The sequence below is a fragment of the Staurois parvus genome, unplaced genomic scaffold (assembly GCF_062004578.1).
Source record: "Staurois parvus isolate SC_StPar_1 unplaced genomic scaffold, SC_StPar_1.0 ptg003436l, whole genome shotgun sequence".
Lineage (NCBI taxonomy): Eukaryota > Metazoa > Chordata > Amphibia > Anura > Ranidae > Staurois > Staurois parvus.
The window spans coordinates 8,418-32,708 of NW_028321232.1; the positions used below are offsets into that span (position 1 = coordinate 8,418).

General features: G+C 52.9%; 1 protein-coding gene across 1 annotated transcript; it reads right to left on the bottom strand.

The window, feature by feature from the left end:
• Positions 1-1,922: 1,922 nt before the first annotated feature.
• Positions 1,923-18,501, bottom strand: LOC149428178 (uncharacterized). The gene is made up of 4 exons (XM_089667626.1): positions 16,882-18,501; positions 14,500-14,631; positions 9,169-9,311; positions 1,923-2,618 (listed from the first exon to the last, which is right to left on the bottom strand). The coding sequence occupies exons 1-4, from the start codon at positions 17,312-17,314 to the stop codon at positions 2,109-2,111; spliced, it is 1,218 nt and encodes a 405-aa protein (XP_089523752.1). The 5' UTR covers positions 17,315-18,501; the 3' UTR covers positions 1,923-2,108.
• Between the last annotated feature and the right edge of the window lie 5,790 nt (positions 18,502-24,291).

Genomic DNA, 24,291 nt, shown 5'->3' on the forward strand with positions numbered 1-24,291 from the left:
ACTGTATCAGTGGGAGGAATAGTGCCCCATCGTTGGTGTCAGTGGGGGGAGGAATAGTGCCCCATCATTGGTGTCAGTGGGGGGAATAGTGCCCCATCATTGGTGTCAGTGGGAGGAATAGTGCCCCATCATTGGTGTCAGTGGGAGGAATAGTGCCCCGTCATTGGTGTCAGTGGGAGGAATAGTGCCCCATCATTGGTGTCAGTGGGAGGAATAGTGCCCCATCATTGGTGTCAGTGGGAGGAATAGTGCCCCATCATTGGTGTCGGTGGGAGGAATAGTGCCCCGTCATTGGTGTCGGTGGGAGGAATAGTGCCCCGTCATTGGTGTCGGTGGGAGGAATAGTGCCCCGTCATTGGTGTCGGTGGGAGGAATAGTGTCCCGTCATTGGTGTCAGTGGGAGGAATAGTGCCCCGTCATTGGTGTCAGTGGGAGGAATAGTGCCCCGTCATTGGTGTCAGTGGGAGGAATAGTGCCCCATCATTGGTGTCAGTGGGAGGAATAGTGCCCCATCATTGGTGTCAGTGGGAGGAATAGTGCCCCATCATTGGTGTCAGTGGGAGGAATAGTGCCCCATCATTGGTGTCAGTGGGAGGAATAGTGCCCCATCATTGGTGTCAGTGGGAGGAATAGTGTCCCATCATTGGTGTCAGTGGGAGGAATAGTGCCCCATCATTGGTGTCAGTGGGAGGAATAGTGCCCCATCATTGGTGTCAGTGGGAGGAATAGTGCCCCATCATTGGTGTCAGTGGGAGGAATAGTGTCCCATCATTGGTGTCAGTGGGAGGAATAGTGTCCCATCATTGGTGTCGGTGGGAGGAATAGCGCCCCGTCATTGGTGTCGGTGGGAGGAATAGCGCCCCGTCATTGGTGTCAGTGGGAGGAATAGCGCCCCATCATTGGTGTCAGTGGGAGGAATAGCGCCCCATCATTGGTGTCAGTGGGAGGAATAGCGTCCCATCATTGGTGTCAGTGGGAGGAATAGCGTCCCATCATTGGTGTCAGTGGGAGGAATAGTGTCCCATCATTGGTGTCGGTGGGGGGAATAGTGCCCCATCATTGGTGTCGGTGGGGGGAATAGTGCCCCATCATTGGTGTCGGTGGGAGGAATAGTGCCCCATCATTGGTGTCGGTGGGGGGAATAGTGCCCCATCATTGGTGTCGGTGGGGGGAATAGTGCCCCGTCATTGGTGTCAGTGGGAGGAATAGTGTCCTATCATTGGTGTCAGTGGGAGGAATAGTGTCCTATCATTGGTGTCAGTGGGAGGAATAGTGCCCCATCATTGGTATCAGTGGGAGGAATAGCGCCCCATCATTGGTGTCAGTGGGAGGAATAGCGCCCCATCATTGGTGTCAGTGGGAGGAATAGCGCCCCATCATTGGTGTCAGTGGGAGGAATAGCGCCCCATCATTGGTGTCAGTGGGAGGAATAGCGCCCCATCATTGGTGTCAGTGGGAGGAATAGCGCCCCATCATTGGTGTCAGTGGGAGGAATAGTGCCCCATCATTGGTGTCAGTGGGAGGAATAGTGCCCCGTCATTGGTGTCAGTGGGAGGAATAGTGTCCTATCATTGGTATCAGTGGGAGGAATAGTGTCCTATCATTGGTATCAGTGGGAGGAATAGTGCCCCATCATTGGTGTCAGTGGGAGGAATAGCGCCCCATCATTGGTGTCAGTGGGAGGAATAGTGCCCCATCATTGGTGTCAGTGGGAGGAATAGCGCCCATCATTGGTGTCAGTGGGAGGAATAGCGCCCATCATTGGTGTCAGTGGGGAGAATAGTTCCGCAAGGGCCGGATTTGGGACGCAGGTTGGAGCGCACTGTTCTAGATGGCTGGCCTGTATTGCTGCACCCGTCCCCTAGGTGTCATTCTTGGGTAGGATGTCGGGAGTCATGTGACCTCAGTAAACACTGCATTGATAAGTTTGTAAAAATAAACTTTATTGAGACGCTGTGAGACAATCTCCGGCATACAGGAATGATAGAAGACATCTGATTGGCTATAAAACGTTCTATGTACATTGCGGGTGAGGCTCCTCCCCTGCGGGTAAGGCTCCGCCCCTTAGGGGTGGTCACAGTTCTCGGGGGGTCACCGTTCTGCTTTCATCATACATTCCCTTCCTCGCATCCAGATGCTGTGCTCCCTGATGATGTCACACTTTTCTCTGATGATGTCCTAGTTTCCTCGTCCCCTGATGACGTCATGGTGACCTCCTGGGATGTGGCGGGTTGAGCCGTGGTCTGTGTGATCCTGCGGTACCCCCCGCTCTGTTCCATGACTCTCTGTAGTCGCTCCCATCCCCCCTCCTCCCCTTGGAGGGCCCTTTCATACAGTCTGGTGTGGGCCCTCAGTTCCCGGACAGAGCGCTGCGTCTCCCGAGTCCGCCGCAGCAACGCCAGAGAGCGCAGCGAGACTTCCAGGAGGTGGGAGGCGGCTGGTCTGTTCATGGGGGGCGGGGCAGTGCCAGGCACTGGAGAGGGGGCGCGGCTAGGTGTGGGGGGAGGGGCCAGACGGGGAGCTATCCTGGGATAGGATCGAAGAATGGGAAGATAGGATGAAGGGGCGGGGCACTTCCGATGGCGGCGTGTGGGTGGCTGGAGGAGGAGGAGCCGAGGCTGCGAAGAACAAAATGGGGAGAAATCAGCAAATTCAGATCAATTAATGTGATATTCCCGTATATACATACTATACTATATACCCCTCCCCCCGTATACAATGTATATACTATATACCCCTCCCCCCGTATACAATGTATATACCGCACACCCCTCCCCCCCGTATACAATGTATATACTATACACCCCTCCCCCGTATACAATGTATATACCGCACACCCCTCCCCCCCGTATACAATGTATATACTATACACCCCTCCCCCCGTATACAATGTATATACCGCACACCCCTCCCCCCATATACAATGTATATACTATACACCCCTCCCCCCCGTATATACTGTACACCCCTCCCCCCCCCCCCCCGTATACAATGTATATACCGCACACCCCTCCCCCCATATACAATGTATATACCGCACACCCCTCCCCCCGTATACAATGTATATACCGCACACCCTCCCCCCCGTATACAATGTATATACCGCACACCCCTCCCCCCCGTATACAATGTATATACCGCACACCCCTCCCCCCCGTATATACTGTACACCCCTCCCCCCCGTATACAATGTATATACTATACACCCCTCCCCCCGTATACAATGTATATACTATACACCCCTCCCCCCGTATACAATGTATATACTATACACCCCTCCCCCCGTATATACTGTACACCCCTCCCCCCCGTGTATACTGTACACCCCTCCCCCCCGTATACAATGTATATACTATACACCCCTCCCCCCCGTATATACTGTACACCCCTCCCCCCCGTATACAATGTATATACTATACACCCCTCCCCCCGTATATACTGTACACCCCTCCCCCCCGTATACAATGTATATACTATACACCCCTCCCCCCCGTATACAATGTATATACTATACACCCCTCCCCCCCCGTATACAATGTATATACTATACACCCCTCCCCCCCGTATACAATGTATATACCGCACACCCCTCCCCCCCGTATACAATGTATATACTGTACACCCCTCCCCCCCGTATACAATGTATATACCGCACACCCCTCCCCCCCGTATACAATGTATATACTATACACCCCTCCCCCCCCGTATACAATGTATATACTATACACCCCTCCCCCCCGTATACAATGTATATACCGCACACCCCTCCCCCCCGTATACAATGTATATACTGTACACCCCTCCCCCCCGTATACAATGTATATACCGCACACCCCTCCCCCCCGTATACAATGTATATACTATACACCCCTCCCCCCCGTATACAATGTATATACTATACACCCCTCCCCCCCCGTATACAATGTATATACTATACACCCCTCCCCCCCGTATACAATGTATATACCGCACACCCCTCCCCCCCGTATACAATGTATATACTGTACACCCCTCCCCCCCGTATACAATGTATATACCGCACACCCCTCCCCCCCGTATACAATGTATATACTATACACCCCTCCCCCCCGTATACAATGTATATACTATACACCCCTCCCCCCCGTATACAATGTATATACTATACACCCCTCCCCCCGTATACAATGTATATACTATACACCCCTCCCCCCGTATACAATGTATATACTATACACCCCTCCCCCCGTATACAATGTATATACTATACACCCCTCCCCCCCGTATACAATGTATATTCTATACACCCCTCCCCCCGTATATACTGTACACCCCTCCCCCCCCCCCCGTATACAATGTATATACTGTACACCCCCCCCCCCCCCGTATACAATGTATATACTATACACCCCTCCCCCTCTGTATACATTGTATGTACACCCCTCCCCCTCTATATACAATGGTTTGAGAAACACAATAATGCATTTGAGGGGTTGACTTGGTTTCCAAATTTTCCAGATCTCAATACAATCCTGCATCTGTGTGATGTGCTGGAAAAACAAGTCTGATCCATGGAGGCCCCGCCTCACATCTTAGAGTGTGCCCCATCTCCCCTTGACAGAGGTATAGGGTGTCCCATCCCCACAGCAGCTGTAAATAATCCCCAGTGTCACTTTCTTGGTGCTGGAAAGCGCCCCCGAAACCTCCATAGAAGTCGATGACGTTCGCTGACAGCACCTGCAGCATTTAAGGGGCTTTTATTCAGCGTTAGCATAGAGGTATTGCAGAAGTTAGATATCCCAGGATGCACTGGGATCAGCAGAGCTGGAGGTTGCTACTGAGTGGGGGATCAGCAGAGCTGGGGGTTGCTACTGAGTGGGGGATCAGCAGAGCTGGGGGTTGCTACTGAGTGGGGGATCAGCAGAGCTGGGGGTTGCTACTGAGTGGGGGATCAGCAGAGCTGGGGGTTGCTGCTGAGTGGGGGATCAGCAGAGCTGGGGGTTGCTACTAAGCGGGGGATCAGCAGAGCTGGGGGTTGCTACTGAGTCGGGGATCAGCAGAGCTGGGGGTTGCTACTGAGTGGGGGATCAGCAGAGCTGGGGGTTGCTACTGAGCGGGGGATCAGCAGAGCTGGGGGTTGCTACTGAGCGGGGGATCAGCAGAGCTGGGGGTTGCTACTGAGCGGGGGATCAGCAGAGCTGGGGGTTGCTATTGAGCAAGGGATCAGCAGAGCTGGGGGTTACTATTAAGCGGGGGATCAGCAGAGCTGGGGGTTACTACAGAGCGGGGGATCAGCAGAGCTGGGGGTTACTACAGAGCGGGGGATCAGCAGAGCTGGGGGTCACTACAGAGCGGGGGATCAGCAGAGCTGGGGGTCACTACAGAGCGGGGGATCAGCAGAGCTGGGGGTCACTACTGAGCGGAGGATCAGCAGAGCTGGGGGATACTACTGAGAGGAGGATCGGCAGAGCTGGGGGATACTACTGAGAGGAGGATCGGCAGAGCTGGGGGATACTACTGAGAGGAGGATCGGCAGAGCTGGGGATACTACTGAGAGGAGGATCGGCAGAACTGGGGATACTACTGAGCGGAGGATCGGCAGAGCTGGGGGATACTACTGAGCGGAGGATCGGCAGAGCTGGGTGATACTACTGAGTGGAGGATCAGCAGAGCTGGGGGTTGCCACTAAGCAGGGGATCAGCAGAGCTAGGAGTTACTACTGAGTGAGGGATCTGTAGAGCTGGGAGTCACTACTGAGTGGGGGATCAGCAGAGCTGGGAGTTACTAATAATTGGGTAATCGGCAGAGCTGGGGGTTGCCACTGAGCGGGAGGATCATCAGAGGTGGGATTTACTACTTAGTGGGGGATCAGCAGAGCTTGAGGTTGCCACTGAGCGAGGTGATCAGCAGAGCTGGGATTTACTACTGAGTGGAGGATAAGCAGAGCTGGGGGTTGCCACTCAGTGGGAGGATCAGAAGAGAAGGGAGTTACTACTGAGTGGGGGATCAGAAGAGCTGGGGGTTGCCTCTGAGCAGGGGATCAGCAGAGGTGGGAGTTACTACTGAATGGGGGATCTGCAGAGCTGGGGGTCACTACTGAGTGGGGGATCAGCAGAGCTGGGGGTTACTAATAATTGGGTGATCAGCAGAGCTGGGGTGGCCACTGAGTGGCAGGATCAGCAGAGCTTGGGGTTACTACTGAGTGGGGGATCAGTAGAGCTGGGGGTTGCCACTGAGTGGGGGATCAGCAGAGCTGGGGGTTGCCACTGAGTGGGGGATCAGCAGAGCTGGGGGTTGCCACTGAGTGGGGGATCAGCAGAGCTTGGGGTTGCCACTGAGTGGGGGATCAGCAGAGCTTGGGGTTGCCACTGAGCGGGAGTATCAGCAGAGCTGGAGTATACTACTAAGTGGGGATCAACAGAGCTGGGAGTTACTGAGTGGGGGATCAGCAGAGCTGGAGGTTGCCACTGAGCGGGAGGATCAGCAGAGCTGGGGGTTCATACTGAGTGGGGGATCAGCAGAGCTGGGGGTTGCCACTAAGGGGATCAGCAGAGCTTGAAGTTATTAATGAGTGAGGGATCTGCAGAGCTGGGGGTCATTACTCAGTGGAGATCAGCAGAGCTGGGAGCCACTAATAATTGGGTGATCAGCAGAGCTGGGGGTTGTCACTGAGTGGGGGATTAGCAGAGCTGGGGGTTGCCACTGAGTGGGGGATCAGCAGAGCTGGGGGTTGCCACTGAGTGGGGGATCAGCAGAGCTGGGGGTTGCCACTGAGTGGGGGATCAGCAGAGCTGGGGGTTGCCACTGAGTGGGGGATCAGCAGAGCTTTGGGCTGCCACTGAGCGGGAGGATCAGCAGAGCTGGAGGATACTACTGAGTGGGGGATCAACAGAGCTGGGAGTTACTACTGAGTGGGGGATCAGCAGAGCTGGGGGTTACTACTGAGTGGGGGATCAGCAGGGCTCCGGGTTGCCACTCAGCGGGAGGATCATAAGAGCAGGGGGTTACTAGTGAGTGGGGGATCAGCAGAGCTTGGAGTTACTACTGAGTGAGGGATCTTCAGAGCTGGGGGTCACTAAGTGGGGATCAGCAGAGCTGGGGGTCACTACTCAGTGGAGATCAGCAGAACTGGGAGTTACTAATAATTGGGTCATCAGCAGAGCTGGGGGTTGCCACTGAGCGGGAGGATCAGCAGAGCTGGTGGTTACTACTGCGTGGGGGATCAGCAGAGCTGGGGGTTACTACTGAGTGGGGGATCAGCAGAGCTGGGAATTACTACTGAGGGGGGGATTTGCAGAACTGGGGGTCACTACTGAGTGGGGGATCTGCAGAGCTGGGGGTTGCCACTGAGTGGGAGGATCAGCAGAGCTGGTGGTTACTACTGAGTGGGGGATCAGCAGAGCTGGGGGTTACTACTGAGTGGGGGATCAGCAGAGCTGGGGGTTACTACTGAGTGGGGGATCAGCAGAGCTGGGGGTTACTACTGAGTGGATAATCAGCAGAGCTGGGGGTTACTAATTGGGTGATCAGCAGAGCTGGTGGTTGCGACTGAGCGGGAGGATCAGCAGAGCTGGGGGTTATTACTGAGTGAGGAATCAGCATTGCTGGGAGTTACTACTGAGTGGGGAATCAGCAGAGCTGGAGGTGTCCACTGGGCGCGAGGATCAGCAGAGCTTGGGGTTACTACTGAGTGGGGGATCAGCAGAGCTGGGGGTTGTCACTCAGTCAGAGGATCAAAAGAGCTGGGGGTTACTACTGAGTGGGGGATTAGCAGAGCTTGGGGTTGCCACTGAGTGGGGGATCAGCAGAGCTTGGGGTTGCCACTGTGTGGGGGATCAGCAGAGCTTGGGGTTGCCACTGAGTGGGGGATCAGCAGAGCTGGGGGTTACTACTGAGTGGGGGATCAGCAGAGCTGGAGGTTGCCACACAGCGGAAGGATCAGAAGACCAGGGGGTTACTACTAAGTAGGGGAACAGCACAACTGGGGGTTGCCACTAAGCGGCAGGATCAGCAGAGCTGGGGGTTGCCACTGAGTGGGGGATTAGCAGAGTTGGGGGTTGCCACTGAATGGGGGATTAGCAGAGTTGGGGGTTGCCACTGAGTGGGGGATTAGCAGAGCTGGGGGTTACTACTGAGTGGGGGATCAGCAGAGCTCTGGGTTTCCACTCCGCGGGAGGATCAGAAGAGCAGGGGGTTACTTTTGAGTGGGGGATCAGCAGTGCTGGAGGTTGCCACTGAGTGGGGGATCAGCAGAGCTGAGAGTTATTACTGAGTGGGGGATCTGCAGAACTGAGGATCACTACTGAGTGGGGGAATAGCAGAGCTTGGGGTTACTAATTGGTTGATCAGCAGAGCTGGGGGTTACTACTTAGTGGGGGATCAGCAGAGTTGGGGGTTACTACTGAGTGGGGGATCAGCAGAGTTGGGGGTTACTACTTAGTGGTGGATCATCAGAGCTGTAGGGTACTAATGAGCAGGGATCTGCAGTGTGGGGGTATTACTGAATGGGGGTCAGCAGAGCTGGGGGGTACTAATGAGCAGGGATCTGCAGTGTGGGGGTATTACTGAGCCCCTGTAAGGGCATTTTCCAAGCGTATACAGATCCTGCTGCAGCTGAAGGCGCGTTGATGATGTAGAAGCGAGTGTGAAGAATGATGGGGGCGATACTTCCTGGACCCCCGTATTCCTCCGGTATCTTCAGGCAGGAATGGGGTCCCAGGAGATCCGGGAGAAGACTGAGCAGCTGAAAGCTCCTGAGATTAGACGAGGCTCTTGTATTGGACTGGAAGTGCCTCCTCAGGAGCCTTCCTACAATGATGGGACCTCGGGCCCCGTGACTCGGAACACAAGGTAGGGTAAGTATAATACTAGACCCCCCCGTTGGGTTTTTGTTGCACGTCTGCGTTCCTGGGGGGGGGGGGTTCCCCTTGTTTGCCAGGTGACCCGGACTAAACGTCGGGGAGAATTTTGTGTTGTGGGAATAGGGGGGAAACCTTTCAGTGGGGACTCCTGCTCTGATGACAGCCGAGACGGGACTTCCCTCACTTAGTGAGAGTTCCTCTTACTTCCTGTTGTGTCATCGGTAGAGGAAATGAACAGAAATCTCACCAACGGGGCAGACGGCCACCCAACCTCTCCCTCCTCTGCTGTCAGGTGATGTTACCTGCCAGCTCCGCCTCCTCTCCTTACCTGTTTCAGTACGACATTCTGCAGTATATAGATGGGAGTATACGCCGTCTGCACCCTGGTTGTCCCCTGCGCTCCGGGTCCTGGCGCACGGACGCTGGTTGATCCATTGGTTTCCTCTGAGCTGAGGCTCTCTGAGCTGCTATCTGTGAGGGAACATCAAAGAACATCCATCAGACATCAGATCCTGGAGAGAGGAGGAGGGCGAGGAACATGGAACACGAGGAAGAGAGGATGACGGGAGGAAGGTCAAGGTTACTCTTCTGTTGGCCCAATTCTGGAGAAGGTCATCTCAGTCACCTGCCCTGCAAGACTCGTATCTTCAGCTCATTGAAACTAAACTGTTCACTGGGTTACCATCGAAGAAATCGGCAAAAAGCTCCAAAAACTAGAGGTGGAGAGAAGAAGGTGTGGTGGACGTTACTACTGGGGAGTACTGGGCCCCTGTAAATGTGACTGTTGGGGGATTAGAGGAGACGTTGTGGTGGAAGTGGAGACAGAGATGAACTGGAAAAGAGAGATGTCTCCTCTTCCTCCAAATTATTGTAGTGAAAACCAATGAATGGATGAAGGATTGCAGAGAGGAGACTCTGGGGTGTCAGTGTTACTATCGGAGGTGTGGCAGTGGAGTGTTGGGCCCCATAAATGTGACTGGTGGGGGACTAGAGGAGGAGATGTGGTGGTACTGTGGACTACTGATTGAAGAATATCCTGACGTGACTTTGGTGGTACTATAGATGTTACTGAGGGAGGAGAAGGGATGGGGGTACTGAGGGAGGAGAAGGGATGGGGGTACTATAGATGTTACTGAGGGAGGAGAAGGGATGGGGGTACTATAGATGTTACTGAGGGAGGAGAAGGGATGGGGGTACTATAGATGTTACTGAGGGAGGAGAAGGGATGGGGGTACTATAGATGTTACTGAGGGAGGAGAAGGGATGGGGGTACTATAGATGTTACTGTGGGAGGAGAAGGGATGGGGTACTATAGATGTTACTGAGGGAGGAGAAGGGATGGGGGTACTATAGATGTTACTGAGGGAGGAGAAGGGATGGGGGTACTATAGATGTTACTGAGGGAGGAGAAGGGATGGGGGTACTATAGATGGTACTGAGGGAGGAGAAGGGATGGGGGTACTATAGATGTTACTGAGGGAGGAGAAGGGATGGGGGTACTATAGATGTTACTGTGGGAGGAGAAGGGATGGGGGTACTATAGATGTTACTGAGGGAGGAGAAGGGATGGGGGTACTATAGATGTTACTGTGGGAGGAGAAGGGATGGGGGTACTATAGATGTTACTGTGGGAGGAGAAGGGATGGGGGTACTATAGATGTTACTGAGGGAGGAGAAGGGATGGGGTACTATAGATGTTACTGTGGGAGGAGAAGGGATGGGGGTACTATAGATGTTACTGAGGGAGGAGAAGGGATGGGGGTACTATAGATGTTACTGAGGGAGGAGAAGGGATGGGGGTACTATAGATGTTACTGTGGGAGGAGAAGGGATGGGGTACTATAGATGTTACTGTGGGAGGAGAAGGGATGGGGTACTATAGATGTTACTGAGGGAGGAGAAGGGATGGGGTACTATAGATGTTACTGAGGGAGGAGAAGGGATGGGGGTACTGTGGGAGGAGAAGGGATGGGGGTACTATAGATGTTACTGAGGGAGGAGAAGGGATGTGGGTACTATAGATGTTACTGAGGGAGGAGAAGGGATGGGGGTACTGTGGGAGGAGAAGGGATGGTGGTACTATAGATGTTACTGAGGGAGGAGAAGGGATGGGGGTACTATAGATGTTACTGAGGGAGGAGAAGGGATGGGGGTACTATAGATGTTACTGTGGGAGGAGAAGGGATGGGGTACTATAGATGTTACTGTGGGAGGAGAAGGGATGGGGGTACTATAGATGTTACTGTGGGAGGAGAAGGGATGGGGGTACTATAGATGTTACTGAGGGAGGAGAAGGGATGGGGGTACTATAGATGTTACTGAGGGAGGAGAAGGGATGGGGGTACTATAGATGTTACTGTGGGAGGAGAAGGGATGGGGGTACTATAGATGTTACTGAGGGAGGAGAAGGGATGGGGTACTATAGATGTTACTGTGGGAGGAGAAGGGATGGGGGTACTATAGATGTTACTGAGGGAGGAGAAGGGATGGGGGTACTATAGATGTTACTGAGGGAGGAGAAGGGATGGGGGTACTATAGATGTTACTGTGGGAGGAGAAGGGATGGGGTACTATAGATGTTACTGTGGGAGGAGAAGGGATGGGGTACTATAGATGTTACTGAGGGAGGAGAAGGGATGGGGTACTATAGATGTTACTGAGGGAGGAGAAGGGATGGGGGTACTGTGGGAGGAGAAGGGATGGGGGTACTATAGATGTTACTGAGGGAGGAGAAGGGATGGGGGTACTATAGATGTTACTGAGGGAGGAGAAGGGATGGGGGTACTGTGGGAGGAGAAGGGATGGTGGTACTATAGATGTTACTGAGGGAGGAGAAGGGATGGGGGTACTATAGATGTTACTGAGGGAGGAGAAGGGATGGGGGTACTATAGATGTTACTGAGGGAGGAGAAGGGATGGGGGTACTATAGATGTTACTGTGGGAGGAGAAGGGATGGGGGTACTATAGATGTTACTGTGGGAGGAGAAGGGATGGGGGTACTATAGATGTTACTGAGGGAGGAGAAGGGATGGGGGTACTATAGATGTTACTGTGGGAGGAGAAGGGATGGGGTACTATAGATGTTACTGAGGGAGGAGAAGGGATGGGGGTACTATAGATGTTACTGTGGGAGGAGAAGGGATGGGGGTACTATAGATGTTACTGAGGGAGGAGAAGGGATGGGGGTACTATAGATGTTACTGTGGGAGGAGAAGGGATGGGGGTACTATAGATGTTACTGTGGGAGGAGAAGGGATGGGGTACTATAGATGTTACTGAGGGAGGAGAAGGGATGGGGGTACTATAGATGTTACTGAGGGAGGAGAAGGGATGGGGGTACTATAGATGTTACTGTGGGAGGAGAAGGGATGGGGGTACTATAGATGTTACTGAGGGAGGAGAAGGGATGGGGGTACTATAGATGTTACTGAGGGAGGAGAAGGGATGGGGGTACTATAGATGTTCCTGTGGGAGGAGAAGGGATGGGGGTACTGAGGGAGGAGAAGGGATGGGGGTACTGTGGGAGGAGAAGGGATGGGGGTACTATAGATGTTCCTGTGGGAGGAGAAGGGATGGGGGTACTGAGGGAGGAGAAGGGATGGGGGTACTATAGATGTTACTGTGGGAGGAGAAGGGATGGGGGTACTATAGATGTTACTGTGGGAGGAGAAGGGATGGGGGTACTATAGATGTTACTGTGGGAGGAGAAGGGATGGGGGTACTATAGATGTTACTGTGGGAGGAGAAGGGATGGGGGTACTATAGATGTTACTGAGGGAGGAGAAGGGATGGGGGTACTATAGATGTTACTGAGGGAGGAGAAGGGATGGGGGTACTATAGATGTTACTGTGGGAGGAGAAGGGATGGGGGTACTATAGATGTTACTGAGGGAGGAGAAGGGATGGGGGTACTATAGATGTTACTGTGGGAGGAGAAGGGATGGGGGTACTATAGATGTTACTGTGGGAGGAGAAGGGATGGGGGTACTATAGATGTTACTGAGGGAGGAGAAGGGATGGTGGTACTATAGATGTTACTGAGGGAGGAGAAGGGATGGGGGTACTATAGATGTTACTGAGGGAGGAGAAGGGATGGGGGTACTATAGATGTTACTGAGGGAGGAGAAGGGATGGGGGTACTATAGATGTTCCTGTGGGAGGAGAAGGGATGGGGGTACTATAGATGTTACTGTGGGAGGAGAAGGGATGGGGGTACTATAGATGTTACTGTGGGAGGAGAAGGGATGGGGGTACTATAGATGTTACTGTGGGAGGAGAAGGGATGGGGTACTATAGATGTTACTGTGGGAGGAGAAGGGATGGGGGTACTATAGATGTTACTGAGGGAGGAGAAGGGATGGGGGTACTATAGATGTTACTGTGGGAGGAGAAGGGATGGGGGTACTATAGATGTTACTGAGGGAGGAGAAGGGATGGGGGTACTGAGGGAGGAGAAGGGATGGGGGTACTATAGATGTTACTGTGGGAGGAGAAGGGATGGGGGTACTATAGATGTTACTGTGGGAGGAGAAGGGATGGGGGTACTATAGATGTTACTGTGGGAGGAGAAGGGATGGGGGTACTATAGATGTTACTGAGGGAGGAGAAGGGATGGGGGTACTATAGATGTTACTGTGGGAGGAGAAGGGATGGGGGTACTATAGATGTTACTGAGGGAGGAGAAGGGATGGGGGTACTATAGATGTTACTGAGGGAGGAGAAGGGATGGGGGTACTATAGATGTTACTGAGGGAGGAGAAGGGATGGGGGTACTATAGATGTTCCTGTGGGAGGAGAAGGGATGGGGGTACTGAGGGAGGAGAAGGGATGGGGGTACTGTGGGAGGAGAAGGGATGGGGGTACTATAGATGTTCCTGTGGGAGGAGAAGGGATGGTGGTACTATAGATGTTCCCGTGGGAGGAGAAGGGATGGGGGTACTATAGATGTTCCTGTGGGAGGAGAAGGGATGGGGGTACTATAGATGTTACTGAGGGAGGAGAAGGGATGGGGGTACTATAGATGTTCCTGTGGGAGGAGAAGGGATGGGGGTACTATAGTTGTTACTGTGGGAGGAGAAGGGATGGGGGTACTATAGTTGTTACTGTGGGAGGAGAAGGGATGGGGGTATTATAGATGTTACTGAGGGAGGAGAAGGGATGGGGGTACTATAGTTGTTACTGTGGGAGGAGAAGGGATGGGGGTACTGAGGGAGGAGAAGGGATGGGGGTACTATAGATGTTACTGAGGGAGGAGAAGGGATGGGGGTACTATAGATGTTACTGAGGGAGGAGAAGGGATGGGGGTACTATAGATGGTACTGAGGGAGGAGAAGGGATGGTGGTACTATAGATGTTCCTGTGGGAGGAGAAGGGATGGGGGTACTATAGATGTTCCTGTGGGAGGAGAAGGGATGGGGGTACTATAGATGTTCCTGTGGGAGGAGAAGGGATGGGGGTACTATAGATGTTCCTGTGGGAGGAGAAGGGATGGGGGTACTTTATATCTTCGTGTTGGGTGATTGGAGGAGAGGGGGATGGTTTAGGTGTGAGTACTGAGGAGATTTGGTTGGACTGTTGATGTTCTCCTTGGAGAAGACGTTGTTATTCTTTATGTTCTACAGACAGAAGAGTGATTTAGGTCAAGAAGTGGTCATCTACCTGAATACCCAGAATCCTTTTCGCTTTCACTTTGCACCTGAGATTTCACACTGGGCTTCTCCTCCGCCTCGTTCTCGTCGTGTTTTTCTTCTTTGGGGGGTCCAGTCTCAGGTGGAGGGGATTTCATGGCTGCTGTTTAGAGAGAACAAGTGAAAGCAGAGACATCCATCCAGACTCTTCAATCAAGAGACAATCTAGGCTGCGGGATTCAGTCTGTGGGGCAGAAACAAACGGAAATCGTAATGACTCTCCCAACGGCTCATGTTCATCGACTCATTTCTAGGCCTCTCTGTAGACCACCCAGATCTGGCTGTATGGCTGCCGAACTTCAGACTTTATCCTGCTTCTCATCAATCACCAGTGAAGGTACATGTATGTTCTTGGCGTGTCCAGACCATGTTCTGCTCGTGTTATAGGGAGGACTCTCAGCAGTTGTATGTGTGTTTGGGGTATGATGGGCGGTTGGTGGCGACAATGAATGCGACTTGTCAGCCATTTACTATGGAAGCACCTCATCTACACTCACAGCTGAGAGGAAGTTCAGAGCAAGGATGGGTTGTCAGTAGAAACCAGACAGACGTGTCTGAGAGGACTTCCTGACACCAGAGGGTGAGCACCATAGGGACAGCCCTGCACCCTGACTACAGAAAGATCCATCCATCCATCTGCCCATCCATCCATCCATCTACCCATCCATCCATTCCTCCATCTACCCATCCATCCATCCATCTACCCATCCATCCATCCACTCATCTATCCATCCATCCATCTACCCATCCATCTACCCATCCATCCATCCCTCCATCTACCCATCCATCCCTCCATCTAACCATCCATCCATCTACCCATCCATCCCTCCATCTACACATCCATCCATCCATCTTTCCATCCATCTACCCATTCATGTATCTACCCATCTATCCATCCATCCATCCATCCATCCATCCATCTACCCATCCATCCATCCATCTACCCATCCATCCATCCCTCCATCTACCCATCCATCCATCTACCTATCCATCTTTCCATCCATCCATCCACCCACTCATCTATCCATCCATCTACCCATCCATCCATCCATCTACCCATCCATCCATCTACCCATCCATCCATCCCTCCATCTAACCATCCATCCATCTACCCATCCATCCATCCCTCCATCTACCCATCCATCCCTCCATCTAACCATCCATTCATCTACCCATCCATCCCTCCACTCATCTATCCATCCATCTTTCCATCCATCCATCCACTCATCTATCCATCCATCCATCTACACATCCATCCATCTTTCCATCCATCTACCCATTCATGTATCTACCCATCCATCCATCTCCCCATCCATCCATCTACCCATCCATCCATCCATCCATCCATCCATCCATCCATCCATCTACCTATCCATCTTTCCATCCATCCACTCATCCATCTACCCATCCATTCATCTTTCCATCCATCTACCCATCCATCCATCTCTCCATCCATCCATCTACCCATCCATCCATCTACCCATCCATCCATCCATCTACCCATCCATCCATCCATCCATCCATCCATCCATCTACCTATCCATCCATCCATCCATCCATCCATCCATCTACCTATCCATCCATCTATCCATCCATCTACCCATCCATCTTTCCATCCATCTTTCCATCCATCCATTCATGTATCCATCCATCCATGTATCCATCCATCTATCCAACCATCTATCCATCCATCTCTCCACCCATCCATCCATGTCTCTATCCATCCATCTATCCATCCATATTCTATCCATCCATCTATCCATCCATCCATCCATCCATCCCTCTATCCATCCCTCCATCCATCTATCCATCCATCCATCCCTCCATCCATCCATCCCTCCATCCATCCATCCATCCCTCCATCCATCCATCCGACATTAGGGTCTCCTGTATGTTGCCACCCACAACTGGTGCTCCACAGAAGATACAAGATAAAGCCTATAGTGGGCTATATGAACAAATATCTGAATACTCCTCCAAAAGACTGAATATTTCCAGCGAAGGGTCCTACTATTCCTCCTCCATACACAGGCTGAGTACAAAGCCAGCTCCATAAAGACACGGTTTGACTAGTTTGGGGTGGAGGAACTTGAGTGACCTGCCCAGAGCCCCGACCTCAACCCTATTGAACACCATTGGGATGAATTGGAACACCAATGGTGAGCCAAGTCATCTCATCCAACCTCAGTACCCGACCCGATCACAGAGAAGAGCTTCATTGGTCGTTCCCCCTCTCCTGTATATCTGAAAGTCCTTTAGGACCCAGAGATCTCCCTCCCGTAGCATGCCGTGCTGCCATACAGTATTCTAGTTGGTTCTCCTCCTCCCTCATATGTACCATTGTGTGACTCACCCTCTTCCTTCTTTGGACCTTCACCGACGTCCTCCTGCTGCTCTTCTTCAGTCTCTGTAGCTCCTTGTGGAAGGGATTCCTCAGAATGATCTACCTCCGTCTTCTCTCCAGGTATGAGTGTGGAAGGTGGACTTGTTTGGGTACAGTAGTCGCCTCCCATTGTACAGTACAGACTGTGATTGCCTGGGGTGGGTATGAGTAACACGGTGTACTGTACGCGCTGTGCGCTCCGCCCTGTACAGTGAACACACGTGGAGTCACATTCCTCTCCCCCACATGGAGGACTGTCTGTGGGTTTATCCAGCTTGTATCTATTTGTCATCGTCTTCTGCCAACCAATAAACCGTCTGACCTTCGCTGCGCTCTTGCTGGCTGGGTTGGTGCAGAATGCAGTACGGCATGTTCTAGTGTTGGACGGGCAGCTCATGGCCATGGAAAGGGAATCTCCAGCAGATACAAGAAGCTGAACTCCCTCAGGAGAAGACTGTCATTTCTGTGGCTGTAGATGTGTACGTTCCATTGGACGTGGCCAGTAAGAACCGTCACTCTGTTTCTGCAACCAAGGATCCCTATGGTGGTGTGTCAGCTTTGTGAAGTCAACCAAAAATCCCGGGACGTTCTCCAAGACCCCCGAATACCACTAGTGACCCCCAGAATGGACACCTCTCTGTCCACGGCCAAGAAAGTGTAACTTAGGAACAGAAGAACTCTGACTGTCATCAGTTGGGTAGATGGTTGTCCATTGTCGGGGCTCATCCTATACAGAAGTGTTCTCCTCAGATCTAAATGAGCCACCAGACAGCTGAGATGGTTCACTATTGGTCTCCCGGCCTCCCCCTACACCCTCAGAATGGACACCTCTCTGTCCACGGCCAAGAAAGTGTAACTTAGGAACAGAACTCCTCTGACTGCCATCAGTTGGGTAGATGGTTGTCCATGGTCAGAGCTCATCCTATACAGAAGTGTTCTCCTCAGATCTAAATGAGCCACCAGACAGCTGAGATGGTTCACTATTGGTCTCCCGGCCTCCCCCTACACCCTCAGAATGGACACCTCTCTGTCCACGGCCAAGAAAGTGTAACTTAGGAACAGAACTCCTCTGACTGCCATCAGTTGGGTAGATGGTTGTCCATGGTCGGGGCTCATCCTATACAGAAGTGTTCTCCTCAGCTATAAATGAGCCACCAGACAGCTGAGATGGTTCACTATTGATCTCTCGCCCTCCCCCTACACCCTCAGGGCCCTCAGCTTCCAGTCTTCTACCCAATGGGCTCATCCAATGGTCCTCATGACATGAGTGGAGTTATCTTCAAATGTACGGGGAGCCAATACGATTTCTTAAATTTGGTTGGAGTTTGAAAAGAACCCCTTTCAGGTTTTTACTGCTATCCGGGGCTTCATTGAAGAGAATTCTCCTCACTTCCTGTCCTGCGGACAACGTTTGATCAGACGAGAAGTGAGGGGAAATCTCCAACAGCAACTGAGGCAGAAGAAACAATTCATTTCTGGAATAGGAGAAGTTCAGAACCCCTGTCAGGCTTTTATTTCCTTCTGTGATTCCCCATCACTTCCTCACTTCTCTATATATAGAGACCCCTATACTGACCCCCTATATAGAGACCCCTATATAGAGACCCCCCCATACTGACCCCCTATATAGAGATCCCTATACTGACCCCTATATAGAGAACCCCTATACTGACCTTATATCTGTATATATAGGATGTATGAACACCCCCATAGTGCCCCCATATATCTGTATATATAGGATGTATGGACACCCCCATAGTGCCCCCATATATCTGTATATATAGGATATATGGACACCCCCATATATCTGTATACATAGGATGTATGGACACCCCCATAGTGACCCCCATATATCTGTATATATAGGATGTATGGACACCCCCATAGTGACCCCCATATATCTGTATATAGGATGTATGAACACCCCCATAGTGCCCCCCATATATCTGTATATATAGGATGTGTGGACACCCCCATAGTGACCCCCATATATCTGTATATATAGGATGTGTGGACACCCCCATAGTGACCCCCATATATCTGTATATAGGATGTATGAACACCCCCATAGTGCCCCCCATATATCTGTATATATAGGATGTGTGGACCCCCCATAGTGCCCCCATATATCTGTATATATAGATGTGTGGACCCCCATAGTGCCCCCATATATCTGTATGTAGGATGTGTGGACCCCCCATAGTGCCCCCATATATCTGTATATATAGATGTGTGGACACCCCAATAGTGACCCCCATATATCAGTATATAGATGTGTGGACCCCCCCATAGTTCCCCCATATATCTGTATATAGATGTGTGGACCCCCCATAATGCCCCCATATATAGATGTGTGGACCCCCATAGTTCCCCCATATATCTGTATATAGATGTGTGGACCCCCCATAATGCCCCACATATATAGATGTGTGGACCCCCATATATCTGTATATAGATGTGTTGACCCCCTATAGCGCCCCCATATATCTGTATATAGATGTGTGGACCCCCATAGCGCTCCCCATATATAGATGTGTGGACCCCCCATCATGCCCCCCATATATAGATGTGTGGACCCCCCATAGTGCCCCCCATATATCTGTATATAGGAGGTGTGGACCCCCATATATCTGTAGATCCCCATCAGGTGGGAGCCCTTACCTTGCTGCGCTGGGTTGGATGGTCTTCTGTCCTCTGGATTGTCTCTTGGTATAAGCCCTGCCCTGCCCCGGCTCGCTCTCCGCCTCTCTGTGACTGTCGGGGCCCCCGGGGGGGTCTGTATTGTCTCCCTGCCATGCTGTGCTGGTGTTGGGATTACATAATGGACGGTATAAGCCGGTGTTACACCGCGGTCATGTGACCCGCCTGGATCTATGGGGTGAGTTGTCCTCCGCCGGGGCCCTGTGTCCCATACATTGTGATGGCCCCTATGGAGGAATGGGGGGGCAGAATCCGGGGGCCACTCTGCATGGTGGCCAATAAGCTTCTACCTTCCGCTTCTTCAAGCTTTGGCTATAGAACCTGGGGCCCTAAAACCCCCGAGCTGTATGGGGCCCCGGCTGGGAGCACCCCGGGGTGCTGAATCGTGCAAATCCCCAACAATACCAATCTGTGTCCAATTATCACCGATCAATCCGTCTGATTGGATCTGTTTTGTATGTATTGTGCGCTTCTCCCCGCGTGCGACCTGCGCGTCCCCCACCCCCCCCCCCTCCATGCAGCGTGTCTGTGTGTGTGACCAGATTGTATGACGTACAATAACACCCGCACAGCCATGTGCTGAGGATTAACCCATCCCAGAGAGGAGAGGAGGGGAGAGGAGAGGAGGGGAGAGGAGAGGGGAGAGAGGAGAGAGAGGAGAGAGATGAGAGGAGAGAGATGAGAGGAGGGGAGAGAGAGAGAGGAGAAGAGGAGAGAGAGGAGAAGAGAGAGAGAGGAGAGGAGAGAGATGAGAGGAGAGGGGAGAGGAGGGGAGAGGAGAGGGGAGAGGAGAGAGGAGAGAGAGATGAGAGGAGGGGAGAGGAGAGGGGAGAGGAGGGGAGAGAGAGGAGAGAGAGATGAGAGGAGGGGAGAGAGAGGAGAGGAGAGAGATGAGAGGGGAGAGGAGAGAGAGATGAGAGAAGAGGAGAGAGGGGAGAAGAGAGAGAGAGAGGAGAGGAGAGAGAGAGGAGAGAGATGAGAGGAGGGGAGAGAGAGGAGAGAGAGATGAGAGGAGGGAAGAGAGAGGAGAGAGAGATGAGAGGAGGGAAGAGAGAGGAGAGAGAGATGAGAGGAGGGGAGAGAGAGGAGAGAGAGAGGAGAGGAGGGGAGAGAGGAGAGGAGAGAGATGAGAGGGGAGAAGGGAGGGGAGAGAGAGATGAGAGGGGAGAGGAGAGAGGGGAGAAGGGAGGGGAGAGAGAGAAGAGGAGAGAGATGAGAGGGGAGAGGAGAGAGAGATGAGAGAAGAGGAGAGAGGGGAGAAGAGAGGAGAGAGAGATGAGAGGAGGGGAGAGAGAGGAGAGAGATGAGAGGGGAGAGGAGAGAGAGATGAGAGAAGAGGAGAGAGAGGAGAAGAGAGAGAGAGGGGAGAGAGAGATGAGAGAGAGAGGGGAGAGGAGGGGAGAGGAGAGAGAGAGATGAGAGGGGAGAGGAGAGAGATGAGAGGGGAGAGGAGGGAGAGATGAGAGGGGAGAGGAGGGAGAGATGAGAGGGGAGAGGAGAGAGATGAGAGGGGAGAGAGAGATGAGAGGGGAGAGGAGGGAGAGATGAGAGGGGAGAGGAGAGAGGAGTGGGAGAGGAGAGGAGGGGAGAGGAGAGAAAGATGAGAGGAGAGAGATGAGAGGAGGGGAGAGAGAGAGAGAGATGAGAGGGGAGAGAGAGGAGAGAGATGAGAGAGGGGAGAGGAGAGGAGAGAGAGATGAGAGGAGGGGAGAGGAGAGAGAGATGAGAGGAGAGGAGAGAGAGATCAGAGGAGGGGAGAGGGGAGAGGAGAGCGAGATGAGAGGGGAGAGGAGAGGAGAGAGAGATGAGAGGAGGGGAGAGAGGAGAGGAGGGGAGAGGAGGGGGGTGAGATATGAGAGGAGGGGAGAGGAGGAGAGAGGGAGAAGAGAGGAGAGAGGGAGAAGAGAGGAGGGGGAGGGGAGAGGAGGGGAGAGGAGAGAGAGAGGAGAGGAGAGAGGGGAGAGGAGGGGAGAGAGAGGGGAGAGGAGAGGGGGGAGAGGAGAGGAGAGAGGGGAAAGGAGGGAGAGGAGAGAGAGATGAGAGGGGAGATGAGAGAGGAGAGCAGAAAGAGGAGAGGAGAAGAGGGAGAGAGGAGGGAAAGAGAGATGAGAGGAGGGGAGAGGGGAGAGCAGGGAGAGGATAGGAGGGGAGAGAGGAGAGGAGAGAGAGATGAGAGGAGGGGAGAGGAGAGCAGGGAGAGGAGAAGATGGAGAGAGAGAGATGAGAGAGGAGAGGAGGGGAGAGAGAGATGAGAGGAGAGAGGGGAGATGAGAGGAGAGAGAGAGGAGAGAAGAGGGGAGAGGAGAGAGAGAGAGAGGAGGGGAGAGAGAGGGGAGAGAGAGGGGAGAGGAGAGAGAGAGGAGAGAAGAGGGGAGGGGAGAGGAGAGAGAGATGAGAGGAGAGCAGAGAGAGATCAGAGGAGGGGAGAGAGGGGAGAGGAGAGAGAGAGAGGAGAGGAGGGGAGAAGAGAGGGGGGGGAGGAGAGAGAGATGAGAGGAGGGGAGAGAGGGGAGAGGAGAGAGAGATGAGAGGAGGGGAGGGAGAGGAGAGGAGAGATGAGAGGAGAGGAGAGAGAGATGAGAGGGGAGGGGGGGAGAGAGAGATGAGAGGAGGGGAGAGAGGGGAGAGGAGAGAGAGATGAGAGGAGGGGAGAGAGAGGAGAGGAGAGATGAGAGGAGAGGAGGGGAGAGAGAGGGGGGGAGAGGAGAGAGAGATGAGAGGGTAGAGGAGAGGAGAGAGAGATGAGAGGGGAGAGAGGGGAGAGAGAGGAGAGGAGAGAGATCAGAGGAGGGGTGAGAGGAGAGGAGAGAGAGATGAGAGGAGGAAGAGTTGAGGAGAGGAGAGAGAGATGAGAGGAGGGGAGAGAGGAGAGCAGGGAGAGGAGAGGAGAAGAGGGAGAGAGAGATGAGAGGAGGGGAGGGGAGAGAGAAGAGCAGGGAGAGGAGAGGAGGGGAGAAGAGGGAGAGAGAGATGAGAGGAGGGGAGAGAGAGATGAGGGGAGAGGAGAGAGAGATGAGGAGAGAGAGATGAGAGGAGGGAGAGGAGAAGAGGGAGAGAGAGATGAGAGGAGGGGAGAGGAGACGAGAAGAGGGAGAGAGGTGGGAGAGAGATGAGAGGAGGAGAGATGAGAGGAGAAGAGGGAGAGAGATGAGAGGAGAGAGGTGAGAGGAGGGAGATGAGAGCAGGGAGAGGAGAAGAGGGAGAGAGGAGAGAGAGATGAGAGGAGGGAGAGGAGTGGAGAGAGAGAGGAGGGAGAGGAGTGGAGAGAGAGAGAGAGAGAAAAGAGGAGGGAGGAGAGAGAGGAGATGGGAGAGAAGAGAGAGGAGATGGGAGAAAAGAGGAGAGGTGAGAGAGAAGGGAGAGAGGAGAGGAGACAGAATGGAGAGAGGAGAGGAGACAGAATGGAGAGAGGAGAGGAGACAGAATGGAGAGAGGAGAGGAGACAGAATGGAGAGAGGAGAGGAGACAGAATGGAGAGAGGAGAGGGACATGAAACACTGAGGACTTAAAAATCCTTTACATGGACTCTTGCCCCATCCCCCTTTATATTACCCCTCCCCCATTCCCATACAAATTGCTTTGGAGAGGAAAGGAAAGAGGAGTATAGAGAGGAGAGGAGAGGGGAGGGAGAGGGAAAGAGCCCAAAGAGAGAGCACCACTGGAGAGGAATATAGAGAGGAGAGCAGAGTTTACAGCTGGAGATGAGTATGGAAAAGAGGATGGGGAGAGAGGAGAAGAGCTGAGTATACAGCTGGTGAAGAGGATGGGGAGACCAGAGTACATGGCTGGAGAGGAGGATGGGGTGAGGAGAGTACATGGCTGGAGAGCAGAGTAAACAGTTGGTGAGGAATATGGAGGGGAAGGATGAGGAGAGCAGAGTACTTGACTGGAGAGGAGGATGGGAAGAGCAGAGTATACAGTTGGTGAGGAGTATGGAGGGGAAGATGGGGAGAGGAGAGTACATGGCTGGAGAGGAGGATGGGGAGAGCAGAGTACATGGTTGGAGAGCAGAGTACACAGTTGGTGAGGAGTATGGAGAAGAGGAGAGTACATGGCTGGAGAGGAGGATGGGGAGAGGAGAGTACATGGCTGGAGAGGAGGATAGGGAGAGGAGAGTACATGGCTGGAGAGGAGGATGGGGAGAGCAGAGTACATGGCTGGAGAGGAGGATGGGGAGAGCAGAGTACATGGCTGGAGAGGAGGATGGGGAGAGCAGAGTACATGGCTGGAGAGGAGGATGGGGAGAGGAGAGTACATGGCTGGAGAGGAGGATGGGGAGAGGAGAGTACATGGCTGGAGAGGAGGATGGGGAGAGCAGAGTACATGGCTGGAGAGGAGGATGGGGAGAGGAGAGTACATGGCTGGAGAGGAGGATGGGGAGAGCAGAGTACATGGCTGGAGAGGAGGATGGGGAGAGCAGAGTACATGGCTGGAGAGGAGGATGGGGAGAGGAGAGTACATGGCTGGAGAGGAGGATGGGGAGAGGAGAGTACATGGCTGGAGAGGAGGATGGGGAGAGCAGAGTACATGGCTGGAGATGGAGGATGGGGATCTCGAGGAGAGTACACGGCTGGAGAGGAGTTGACAGTAGAAAAGGGGAAGGAGTTGTGGGGGGCGCTCTGGCAGTTTTGGCACTGATGGTTGGATTGATTTGTTGGAGATGACTTTGGGATGTCTGGG

Excerpts from the sequence above, each read along its gene's own strand:
- LOC149428178 (XM_089667626.1), bottom strand. The coding sequence starts at position 17,314 with ATGGCCATGAGCTGCCCGTCCAACACTAGAACATGCCGTACTGCATTC. Across the intron at positions 14,632-16,881 it reads AGGTCCAAAGAAGGAAGAGG|CAGCCATGAAATCCCCTCCA; the intron begins GTGAGTCACACA and ends CTCTCTAAACAG. Across the intron at positions 9,312-14,499 it reads AAAGGATTCTGGGTATTCAG|ATAGCAGCTCAGAGAGCCTC; the intron begins GTAGATGACCAC and ends GTTCCCTCACAG.